The sequence below is a fragment of the Paramormyrops kingsleyae genome, chromosome 12 (assembly GCF_048594095.1).
Source record: "Paramormyrops kingsleyae isolate MSU_618 chromosome 12, PKINGS_0.4, whole genome shotgun sequence".
Classification (NCBI taxonomy): Eukaryota; Metazoa; Chordata; class Actinopteri; order Osteoglossiformes; family Mormyridae; genus Paramormyrops; species Paramormyrops kingsleyae.
The window spans coordinates 822,059-835,153 of NC_132808.1; the positions used below are offsets into that span (position 1 = coordinate 822,059).

The 13,095-nt window shown below is 40.7% G+C and overlaps 1 protein-coding gene across 1 annotated transcript in view; it reads right to left on the reverse strand.

Moving 5' to 3' along the window:
- LOC111841231 (uncharacterized) overlaps nucleotides 1–13,095 on the reverse strand; it is a 92,672-nt gene that overhangs the window by 48,084 nt on the left and 31,493 nt on the right. Inside the window, exons 10-12 of the mRNA XM_072718487.1 lie at nucleotides 9,972–10,079; nucleotides 9,487–9,579; nucleotides 8,797–8,877 (exon numbers count right to left, since the gene is read on the reverse strand). Coding sequence (XP_072574588.1) covers nucleotides 8,797–8,877; nucleotides 9,487–9,579; nucleotides 9,972–10,079 — 282 coding nt within the window. The remainder of the gene's footprint in view (nucleotides 1–8,796; nucleotides 8,878–9,486; nucleotides 9,580–9,971; nucleotides 10,080–13,095) is intronic.

A 13,095-nucleotide genomic window follows, 5' to 3' on the forward strand; every position in this document is an offset into this window, starting at 1 on the left:
TGCCTTTATTTAAACTTTTTACCATGATGGTGTTGTATAGGGCAACAGTATAAATTCCCTAGCCACGGTACAAAACATCTCCTGCCACTGCAGTGTATTGTTGTAGAATCTTGTTTGGTGGCAGACATAAAAATAGATTCAGATAAGTTTTTCTGTTGCAGTATTGCGGCCCTCCTCACGTAACGAACTGTTTCAGGCACGTGAGCTGTACCCCAAAAGACCAGTGAGTTCATGTCTAGTGTTGGACTTACCCCTGCGCTCACTTATGTTTAAATTTCCACAGCAGGCTGGACGAAGATTGACGTCACACGCAAAACAGAGTAGGATTACTCCTGGTATTCACCGGCAATAGAATTGTCAGATTGCTGACACTGAACCCTAGATTTATAAATATGGGTTTCCAAAAATCAAGCCTAATAAAAAATTTAAATATTACATGAGCAAATTGATTTCATTTGTTGTTCTGTCCCAACTTGTGATCTACTGTAAATGCAATGAGGCTGCCACACCGCAAAAATCTACTGTAAAATAACAGTTAAAAGTCCGGCAGCAGGAGTGCTAGACAAAACCTGTTAACGGTGAAAAACATTTTCACCAACTGTACATCAGCACTATTGGTCTTTATGAGATTGGGCAGGTTCAGAAGTTGCAGAGAATAACAGACTTCATCAAAATAAGCATTGAAAAGATTTTACCAATAACTACTGTCTTTACAAGTCTTTATGACTGCCCCCCAAATAGATTCTACAAGAATCTACTGCTGTGGCTGAAATTGTTTTGTATCGTGGCTGGGGAATTTATACTGTTGCCCTATACAACACCGTCATGGTAAAAAGTTTAAATAAAGGCAGTACACTGTCATGCTATGCAAATATACATCAGCACTATTGGTCTTCAGGACCTGACCGACTTTTGACTGACATTTAACAATAGATTTTTACAGTGTACGCGAAGAGGCGGAAGCAAGCAAAACCTGAGCAAGTTTTATATGGTTGTAGCATATCAAGTGTATAAAGTAAATTAAAGTATAAAAGCCTATAAAGTAAATATTGCTAATCAAATAAATTCGTTTTGTCATTCAAAGTAGGTCTAATAAGGATTTTTTAAATTTCACGTAACGCTGTCAGTGAAATTTTATTTTGTAGAGACGCAGCAGCAGCATCCACAGAAAAAAATTGAGGAATTTAAAACGTGGATGCTTAGCCTGTATATTCTTTAGGCTATTAAGCCCACTGATTCCTTTATTGTTAAGCCTATTTTTGTGTGGAATGCCATTGCCAAACCTGTCCGTTGTTGCGTATATGTTGCTTAAAAATAAATATTTTCTGAGTGGCAATGTTACCATTGCTGATATTTCTTTGTGATATAAGGCTTCGGTTTAAGGTGACATTTGTTAGGCATGCAGAATATTTGTCCCTCTTAAATTGGAGCGAGCGTGAAGCGATATGACTGGAGCGGGAGGAAATTTTAGTGGAGTGAGGAGCGGTGTTGAGCGGAGCGGCTTAGTGCGAATTAGAACGGAGAAGCGGGCGGAGCCAACAGCCTCGTGAGCTCCACTCCGCTCACATGCTCTGATACAAAGCCTCATTAATAATTTAGCCATACTAAGCTGCTTATATTGTGGGCGTAAATAAATGTCCGTATAGCACAGAAAAGCTGGCGCACTGCCAAATGTTGCGCCTGTCATCTGAAGCCCTAGTGATTATTGCGCATGCGCGATATAATATCGATACGATATCGCCCAGCCCTAGTCTCTGTTTGCATACAGGGACATAAATTTAAAAAAAATGAGGCATGGACCAGAGTGTCCGAAACAATCAGTGTTCCAGGTGAGATGGTGAAGTGCATAATATATTTTTTTGATCGGTAGTAATTTAGGCGCCATAGCAATGTTAAACTTATTTATAGCATTAGTGTTTGTCAAAACATAATTATATGTTTTAGTAGAACTGTCGTGATACATTTTAAGTACTATTTATGTTAACTAAAGAAACATAAAGCACAAGCAACTACTCGGCGATCATCCATTGTGAGAAGGTAAATTTGAAAAGAAGCGCTACACTATTTATAGGTAACACTTTCCCTCCAGAACGCTTGATTTTAAGCGGAAATGCAAATAACTGGCTCACAACAATATTTATTTGACAAATTATGTCCTGTCAGGAGTCGGTGCAAAGATATAAGCTACACGTTTGTTTGTTTTGCGGCTCCTTTAAAAAGTTCTCAGAGCCTGGCATTCTGAGTGGCCTTGTCCCCGTCCACTCTATGACATCAGAGAGCATCTCTGGCGTTGGCTAGCGTCACGTTCAGGGCGGCGGGAGCAACAGCTGGCGTCTTTGACGCTCGCGGTGTGAACGTAGTATTAGGGTCAGTGTCAGCAATCTGAGTGAATACCAGGAGTAATCCTACTCTGTTTTGCGTGTGATGTCAATCTTCGTCCAGCCTGTTTTGTAAATTTAAACATAAGCGGGCGCAGGGGTAAGTCTAACACTAGACATAAACTCACTAGTCTTTTGGGGTACAGCTCACGTGCCTGAAACAGTCCACTACGTGAGAAGTGCTGCAAAATTGCAGCAGAAAAAGTTATCTGAATCTTTTTTTTTTTGTCTGCCACCAAACAAGACTCTGCAAGAATACACTGCTGCGGCAGAGATTACTTTGTATTGTGGCTGGGGAATTTATACTGTTGCCCTATTCAACACCATCATGATTAAAAGTTTAAATAAAGGCAGTACCCTGTCATGCTATGCAAATATACATCAGCACTATTGGTCTTCAGGACCTGCCAGACTTTTGACTGACATTTTACAATAGATTTTTTTACAGTGTACGCGAACAGGCGGAAGCAAGCAAAACCTGAGCAAGTTTTATATGGTTGTAGCATATCAAGTCTATAAAGTAAATTAAAGTATAAAAGCCTATAAAGTAAATATTGGTAATCAAATAAGTTCGTTTTGTCATTCAAAGTAGGTCTAATAGGATTTTTTAAATTTCACGTAACGCTGTCAGTGAAATTTTATTTTATAGCAGCAGCAGCATCAACAGAAAAAAACTGAGGAATTTAAAACGTGGATGCTTAGCCTGTATATTCTTTAGGCTATTAAGCCCACTGATTCCTTTATTTTTAAGCCTATTTTTGTGTGGAATGCCATTGCCAAACCTGTCCGTTGTTGCATATACGTTGCTTAAAAATAAATATTTTCTGAGTGGCAATGTTGCCGTTGCTCATATTTCTTTATGATATAAGGCTTCGGTTTAAGGTGACATTTGTTAGGCATGCAGATTATTTGTCCCTCTTTTAAATTGGAGCGAGCGTGGAGCGATTTGACTGGAGCAGGAGGAAATTTTAGTGGAGCGAGGAGCGGTGGTGAGAGGAGCGGCTTAGTGCGAATTAGAGCGGAGGAGCAGGCGGAGCCAACAGCCTCGTGAGCGAGGAGCGGAAATTCTCACTGCTCCACTCCACTCACATGCTCCACTCACACTCACATTAATGATACAAAGCCTCATTAATATTTTAGCCATACTACTAAACTGCTTAAATTGTGGGCATAAATAAATGTCCGTATAGCACAGAAAAGCTGCCGCACGGCCAAATGTTGCGCCTTTCATCTGAAGCCCTAGTGATTATTGCGCATGCGCGATATAATATCGATATGATATCACCCAGCCCTACTGCCCACTGTGTTACAACACCTCTGGGAACCAGCAGAGGGTGCTCACAGTCTTGCCTCTCTGCACCACTCAGAGCTCGCCAGACCAGTTCCACCGGTTCCTATCAGTGCACCAGCCTCTAGTTCTCTCATAAGAACATAAGAACTATACAAACGAGAGGAGGCCATTCAGCCCATCGAGCTCGCTTGGGGAGAACTTAACTAATAGCTCAGAGTTGTTAAAATCTTATTTAGCTCTGATTTAAAGGAACCCAAGGATTCAGCTTGCACTACGTTATCAGGAAGACTATTCCATACTCTGACTACACGCTTCCCCGCACTGGCGAGAATGAGACATGGAAGCATCAACATACACACCAAGGTCTTTCTCATAATCAGCTACCTTTATTTCAGTAGGTCCCATAAAATACCTGTACTTTATATTTCTGGTCCCTACATGGAGTACCTTACATTTGTCTATATTAAATTTCATCTGCCAGGTGTCGGCCCAGTCACTAATTAAATTAAGATCCCGCTGTAGCTGCTGAGCCGCTAGTTCAGTATCTGCTACACCACCCACCTTGGTGTCATCTGCAAATTTCACCAGTTTACTGTATATATTGGTGTCTATATCATTTGTGTAAATTAGGAACAATAGTGGTCCTAAAATTGAACCCTGCGGTACCCCACTATGAACGCAGGCCCATTGTGACATTGAGCCTCTTATAACTACTCGTTGCTTCCTATCCGTTAACCAGTTATCAATCCAGGTCGCTACAGTTCCTAAAATACCTGTCGCTTTGAGTTTAAGTGAGAGCCTCTTGTGGGGGACAACATCAAAAGCCTTTTGGAAATCTAAGTAGATGACATCATAGGCCTTCTTATCATCAACTTCCTGAGTAGCTTCCTCAAAAAACTCCAACAGATTTGTTAAACAGGATCTACCTCTCCTAAATCCATGCTGGCTATCCCTCAAAATGTTATTTGAGTCCAGGTAATCTACCATTTTCTCTTTGATTATAGCCTCCATAACTTTACCAGTTATACAAGTTAGACTGATTGGCCTATAGTTTGACAAATTACTTCTATCCCCTTTTTTGAAAATGGGCGTTATGTTGGCATGCTTCCAATCAGAAGGTACCACACCTTCAGATAAGGATTTTTGAAACAGTAAAGTTAACGGTCGGCAAATAATATCCCTCATCTCTTTTAACACTATAGGTAAGATGCCATCAGGGCCCTGTGATTTATTTATTTTGAACTTAGCTAGGCTTTGCAAAACATCAGCTTCAGTTATATATATATATTAGTTATAGACGATGTTGGATTAGTAATAAGAACTGGTAAGTTACTAGTGTCCTCAACAGTGAATACCCGTGCAAAACTATCATTGAACTCATTTACTATGTCAATGTCGTTTTCAATTATAAGACCCTTACTATCCTGCAGATTAGTAATTTCAGCTTTTAGAGCTCTTTTAGAGTTAAAATACTGGAAGAAACTTTTAATGTCATCCTTAGCCTCCAATGCGATCTTCCTTTCGACATTCCTTTTAGCTCATCTAATGTCATTTTTTAATTCAGCCTGTAGATTTAGATACTCTTGCTTTATTCTGTCATCATCAGTTATTTTCCATTTCTGGAACAAAGCCCTTTTCCTCCTTACTTTATACTTTATTTCCCTAGTAAACCACCTACAGTAGGTTGCAATTTCCTAGATTTATTCTTGCTGGAAACAGATATGAAGTCCTCTTGCACTTGCAATAATGTGCTTTTAAAAAATTCCCATGCCTCTTCAACAGTTTTGTTATTTAACTCCATCCAGTTCACAGTTTCTGGTTTTAATCTCATACAATTGAAGTTAGCCTTCCTAACATTATATATTTTTGATTTGGACTTTGCTCTTCGGGCACTAAACTTAACCTCAAATTTAACCATGTTATGATCGCTACTGTCAAGTGGTTCTAAAACGTCTAATTTACCAATCCTGTCCTGGGGCCTCATGTATAACGACGTGCGTAGAATTCACACTAATACATGGCGTACGGACAAAACTAGGAATGTGCGTAAGCAAGAAAAAATCCAGATGCATGAAACTGTGCGTAAGCACAGATCTACGCACATTCCCTTTATAAATCCGAATGAGCGTGATATTTTACGCACGTGAACGAGCCCACAGCCACCCCCCGACCCGCCCATAATTATGTATATTTGCATATGTAAATCTATATAAACGTCCGCTTTGTTCTATGTTGTTCTTAAACAACAATGGATAAACCACGAGGGAAAAAGAAGTATTTCAGCGAGTGCGAAGTGGAGGTCGTTAACAGAAATCGAGAAAAGAAAAGTGATATTATTTGGTGGTATAAGTGGCATCAGCAATAAACAAAAGTTTACGGAGTGGCACAGCATGTCGGAGTCAGTTTAAAGTGTCGGTTCCGAAATTCGCACGGTGGCCGAAATTAAAAAGAAGTGGTAGGACATTAAAATCGACGGCGGGAAAAACGAGCGGTCGCTCACCTTAAGAGTGACCTTAACAGCACAGGCGGAGATAGCAGAATTCCCGGTCTCATACTCTTTGAGCAACTAGTTGCTGCGATGATTGGGGACACACTTTTATCGGGTGAGGGGGACGCCGATGTCATCGCGGGTGATTTTTTCTCGTACCATACTTGTTTGAATTAATTGCATGTTTATGAATAACGCGTAGGGCGCAGATGCGGTGTTACTTTCGTTTATTCTGTTTGTTTATTCTTACAGACAACAGTACAAGAGGTGCCCCCAATACATTAATAGAGTACATTAATAGAGTGAAAGTGCTTTCCATTTACATAAGCAAATTCGTTCACTGAAGGTTATAGCAATGTGCGCGCAGTCGATAGCTTCGACTACGTTGGGAAAACCGGACATCGCTGCAAATTGCGCTTTAATATTTGCCTGTTCAACCACAGTGTAAGGAAATTTTATATATCTGGGTGACAAGCGAATTATGCTGTCCCATACAGCCGGCATGGTGCGACTCAGAATTGACTGAGAAATACCCGATCGGTCCGCAAGTTCTCGCTGAAAAGCACCTGTGGCTAAGAACCCGCGAGTGGACAGAACTTGTAAAGGAACAGGTAGCCTATAGCGTAATTCCTCATCGTCTGCTTTTGTAATACTGTAATGTTTAGCACACAGCTCCAAAAGGATTGCTCTTGGAAATCTTAATCGACTTAGAAGCCAGTCATCATCATCATTATAAGCTATGTCTTCCAATAACGCAAGAGCTGCCATGGTAGTTGTAATAGTTTGGTCATTTTCTGCACCCTTTTATTGTTACAAATTGATAAAAAAAAATCAGCTACCGTACATTTGTAAACAACATAAAATTAATGTCGGTGTATTTGATAAAGTCCGCGTCATGATTGTGAGTCTGACACAGTGAAACTGCAGTAGCACTCTTTTGCCAGTAGGTGCCTCCATTTTGCCAAATCGAGCAGAAACTTGCGTATGCCTTGTCTGGGGTTGCCGTGAGAATGTGCGTTGCGGTACGCCAAGTTTAGTTTTTATACATCTCGACCTGAGCATGGAAACGGGCGTGCGCAACATTTTTGTGCGTAAGCACCGTTTATACATGAGGCCCCTAGTTATTAGAGAAAACAAGATCAAGAATGGCATCTCCCCTGGTAGGGGTGTTAACAAACTGAGTAAAAAAACAATCCTGTACTAATTCCACCATCTCAAGTTCATTTTCAGAAGAGCCAGCAATAATGTCCCACTGCATCCCCGGTAGATTAAAATCACCCATAACTACCACATCATTTTTATTGCTCATAATCCTAATATCACTGTATAACAATCTGCTTTCCTCAGCAGCTACATTGGGTGCTCTGTAACAAACACCGACAATTAGGCTATTTGAGTTTGTAGCATCTAATTTTACCCATATAGCTTCCGTACTTTTACTTATATCAGTAAGCTCCCTTGCCTACAAGTTTTCCTTTACATATACTGCAACACCACCTCCCTTCTTACCTATACGGTCTTTACGGAACAACGTGTAACCATCCATATTATATTCTTGTCCATCCTTTTCACTCAACCACGTTTCAGTTATTGCTATAATATCATAAGAGTCTGATGAGATAAGAGCCTCTAAATCATGAATTTTATTCCTAATACTCCTGGCATTTAAATACAGACAACAAAGGGTAGGCCTATTACAGTGCCTACTTATAATATGATTTTTTGGGGCTTTCCGTTTCCCCCCAGTTATATACTTAACTAACCTCCCTGCCCCCCCAGTCCCTAGTTTAAACATTCCTCAACTACTCTACAAATACGCCTTCCCAGTACACTGGTTCCCCTCCGGTTCAGATGCAACCCATCCGGCTTGAACAGGTCCCACCTGTTCCAGAAGGTCCTCCAGTGCCCCATAAACCTAAACCCCTCTTTCCTACACCATCCTTTTAGCCACACATTTAATCTTCTTATCTCAGCTAACTTAGCCTGACTTGCGCGTGGCACGGGGAGTATTTCAGAAAATACCACCATGGACGTTCTGCTTCTAAGCTTATTGGCGACTTCTATAAATTTATCCTGCTGAACAGCCCTTCTACCCTTGCCTATGTCGTTGGTGCCAACATGCACCACGACACCACGACAACTGGATCCACCCTAGCTGGGGCCAAAAGCTTGTCCACACAATCTGGAAGGTCTCCTACCTGGGCACCAGGCAGGCAAGACAACGTACGGGACCCTCTATCATGCGTGCACACATAACTGTCTACTCCCCTAATTATTGTCTACTGTCTACTCTTTTCCCCTCTGCCTGTTTAAGCCACAGCTCCCCAGCAGTCCTCATTTAGACCTTAAATCCCTGGCCTGTGTTTCCCTACCTGTGCTAGTCCTTGCTCTCTGTGTTTGCACCTGGTTCTGCTGTGTTCCAGTTGCCCTATCCCTGCTTTTCCTGTCCCGTACCCTGATTTTACCCGTATTAAACCCTGTTCTCATCCTTCCTCACCTATGTATCTCTGCCTCCTTTTTTGCCCCCCCTTACACCCGGTCGTGACACACTGAGCCTCCACACAGCAGAAGTTATTAAATGTATTAGAAACACTGACCTCCATTTACACACATAAGCATGAAAATGCAGGGAAACTCACCTAATTTAAAAGTGTTGCTCATCCAGCCAAGGAGTTGGGAATAAATAGCAAGGAACAGCATGTTAAACAGGCTGGGATCATCTGTAAGGCAAACAGAGCAAATCATATGTCCTCATTCTCTCATCAGTCTTTACAGATATAACATGATATTAAATAATGATTAAATAAAGCGTCCTTGGGCTTTTTTCCCCTGAGATTAATCCTGCCGTCCCCAGGGCCCAGCTGCACTGTGACGTCAGGCACAGTAAGGCCCATGATCCGAGGGCAGCGATGGTCAAAATACAGGCCAAGGAGTCTAATGCCCCCACAAGTCAGAGCATCCCTCAAAACCCTGTGGCATAATGAAGGTGAGGGACGGCGCATGTCGGCTGGGGGGGATTCCGGGCTGTCTGCGTGGTGGCCAGGTGCCCCCCCCCAGCCCGTACACCCTACATGTCACCCTACATCAGGTCCACACAATAACATCCTACTGGGTAAAATGTCAGGTGCCAAAGGTACAAGTGTAATCTGTCAAACACCATAATCTGCAAACTCCACACAAAGAGCAAAGGTGGGATTCGAACCCCCAGCCCTGGGCCTGTGTGCCACAGAAAATGAAACAGCTCTAAACCTCATTCTGGTCAGAATTCTTAATATGCCAATGGACATAAATGTTAATATGAACAAATAAATCCACATAAATATACTTACACAGGAAATCACCCATGATTTCAAGAACGTCTTCAAGTCGTACTGTTCTTTCCCTCCATAGGGAGCGTATTATCCAAAACACACTGACACCAACTGAATTAAGGGAAGATAAGTTTCAGTCACCAAACACAGACTGAAAAAACAGAATTGTGTTCAGGGGTCATGTGTTTAAAACCCTGCACAGCACTGTCACCTGGGGGTTCTGAGTTTAAATCCCATATCGGACCCTGCACTAAAAGTGCACAGCAGATTTAAATGGGTTATGAAAGGGTGTTTCAGTTGAGTATTGCATCATAATTGTTTACATAGCACACTTTTAAAAATCAACATCATTTCAATGCTCAAGTTTAACGTTTGTGTGTTTAATTCACTACAATGTAGCAAATAAATACGTCTATACCTAGTTCTGCCCCAGTGTTCCTGACGTTCCAAAGTCTAAAACAAATTTTAAATACATACTTTACAAAACCTGAAAACATACGTACCTGGGAATAAAACCATGATGAAAAGAAACATTAATAAAGTGGAAAATGTTGCAAGTTGTTCTCTCCAGGCTAGATCTGAGTATTTTGCCATATAAACACTGACAGCAACTAAAATAAAGTAGGAATAGAGTCAGTCACCATGAAATTCATGTCAGAGTACAAGCACAGAAGTGTTTACTGGTCCCACCCAGGCCTGTAACCGGGGGGTCCGGGTTTGAATTCCTTATTGAACATTGTGATATGAAAAGCACCTGCAGGCAGAGGCATCATGCTGATAGAGATTGAAGGGGCTCGGGGACTCTTGCTTTTTAGATTTAGTTTCCAGATTGTTTAGCCTGTTTCACACTATTTCTTGAGTTACAGTGCATATAATTATCATTGCTAGCAAGGACCCTATAGAATAGAACAAACATTATCTACAATCCTATATGTGCTGTCTAAGGAACATGTCCTGTCAGAATTACTCTACAGTCGGGCAACGACAGGCAAGCCTAACCGCACATGACGACGGAAAGGGACTTCACCCTATGTGTAAAGCGGGACTCTGGTTCTGTTCTGTTAGGCAGAGTGAGTCAGCCTCTATGAAGCAGGAATGGATGCTATCTTCTCTCTACACAGCAAATGTGCCAGTGTTAAATTAACACTGCATGGTGTCTATATGTGTCCATACCATTCAGTGTTACCTTTAACACTTTTCAGTGTGCAGTGAGTGTTGTTTTTACAGTGTTAATCTTTATGAACTCTTATAGTGTTCAATTTACAACCTATAGTGTTAGGACAATGTGTCTCCACCTCTTCCCAACTTCTAAGCCCATATAGGTGGCACAGAAGTACAAAATGCCCCATTTTAATGTACTCTCATTTGAACTGATTTGGGCATTCAGCTGCTGTGTTTTACTAACCCACCATAATAAGAAAGACTCAGACCAACATAGATTTTTCTCTTTTTATCTAAGTTTTATTTCAATTCAGCTCCTAATAACCAAAGAACTCTCCTGAGGACAATCTGTGGTGTAGAAGTGTGTGAAATATATGACACCAGTCACCAAACACAGGTTATGGCGCTAGACTGTGTTAGACTGCATACTGTAACATAATTATTTAGCAGGGCTGAAAAAAGATGAGAGCTATCTTAATGACTGAAGCAGTGTATTTCCGCTAAAGCAGATATAATGGGTGGTGACCTTATTGCATTTAGACCACAACTTGCGATAGAAGGACAAATCAAATCACTTTGCTCATTTAATATTAAGATTTTCATTAAGCTTAATTTTTGAAACCCACCACGATCTAGGATGTTATGGAACTGATATTAGTCTTTACCACATTTTATTATTTGTTAGTTTAGTTTAGTATTGTTGTATGCTAATAGATCTGAGCAGTATGTTTGTTTTTATATATGTGCAGGCCAACAGAAATCTCAATTGTAGAGATATATAAGGTCAAAATGATCTTCCCAGGTTTAGAAAAGAAACCAAATGACTGGTTTTCCATAGCATTTTCCTCCCTGCCAATTCCCTCTCTAATGAATACATAGAGGCTAAACCATCCCACCTGGTCCCTGGCTGGCACGCAAGAGCCATTTCTGTGGTTTTTGCTCTCTTGCCTTATTCATCACAATCGCGGTGGATTAAAAAAAAAAAATCTATTAAGGCAAAAGCAGTACTGTGTCATGCTATGCAAATATACATCCATGGCATAGTCTACAGAGGAGTGGGAGGTACCAGGAGCTACTCAGAAATGGGTATCACAACTGTTCTGACACCTTTTCACCTGTTCATATCATCCAAGGGAAGGACTGACAATCAAACAAACCCCCACACCATTAAAACATATACTGCCCTGGAGATTCAATAGCAACATGCGACAAGACCACCGCTCTCTAATTATCAAGATCAGTCAGAACCAAGACAGAACAGCTTTACCATAAAACAAGAAAAAGCTGTAAGGTCCTGTTTGGTCAGACTCTTTCTCATGATGGTGGGTAGATCTGGGATGGCTCTTCTGATGCTCATGACTTCTTGTGCACATATTAAAATGGGGCAGATATATGGAGGTGGAGACTCTTTGACAACACTCTAATTTGTAAATTGAACACTATAAGAGTTAATAAACATTAACATTGTAAAAACAAGACTCACTGCACACTGTAAAGTGTTAAAGGTAACACTGAATGATGTGGACACATATAGACACCATGCAGTGTTAATTTAACACTGGCACATTTGTCGTGTACATGGTGCTTATATAATTCTCACCAAATCAGTGCTACATTTAACACTTTACAGAGTGCAATGAGTGTTGTTTTATAGTGTTACATTTTATTAGCTCTTATAGTGTTCAGTTGACACTAAAGAGTGCTAGGTCACTGTAACTCCACCTTTTCCCAGATTCCAAGCCCACTGCAAGTTAGTGCGCTTGGAGAGGAGGTTAAGGGAGAATCGGGCTGAATTTATACTGTTGCCCTATTCAACACCGTCATGGTTAAAAGTTTAAACAAGGCAGTACCCTGTCATGCTATGCAAATATACATCAGCACTATTGGTCTTCAGGACCTGCCAGACTTTTGACTGACATTTTACAATAGATTTTTATACAGTGTACGCGAACAGGCGGAAGCAAGCAAAACCTGAGCAAGTTTTTTATGGTTGAAGCATATCAAGTCTATAAAGTAAATTAAAGTATAAAAGCCTATAAAGTAAATATTGGTAATCAAATAAATTTGTTTTGTCATTCAAAGTAGGTCTAATAGGATTTTTTAAATTTCACGTAACGCTATCAGTGAAATTTTATTTTATAGAGACGCAGCAGCAGCATCAACAGAAAAAAATTGAGGAATTTAAAACGTGGATGCTTAGCCTGTATATTCTTTAGGCTATTAAGCCCACTGATTCATTTATTTTTAAGCCTATTTTTGTGTGGAATGCCATTGCCAAACCTGTCCGTTGTTGCATATACGTTGCTTAAAAATAAATATTTTCTGAGTGGCAATGTTGCCGTTGCTCATATTTCTTTATGATATAAGGCTTCGCTTTAAGGTGACTTTTGTTAGGCATGCAGATTATTTGTCCCTCTTTTAAATTGGAGCGAGTGTGGAGCGATTTGACTGGAGCGGGAGCTCCAC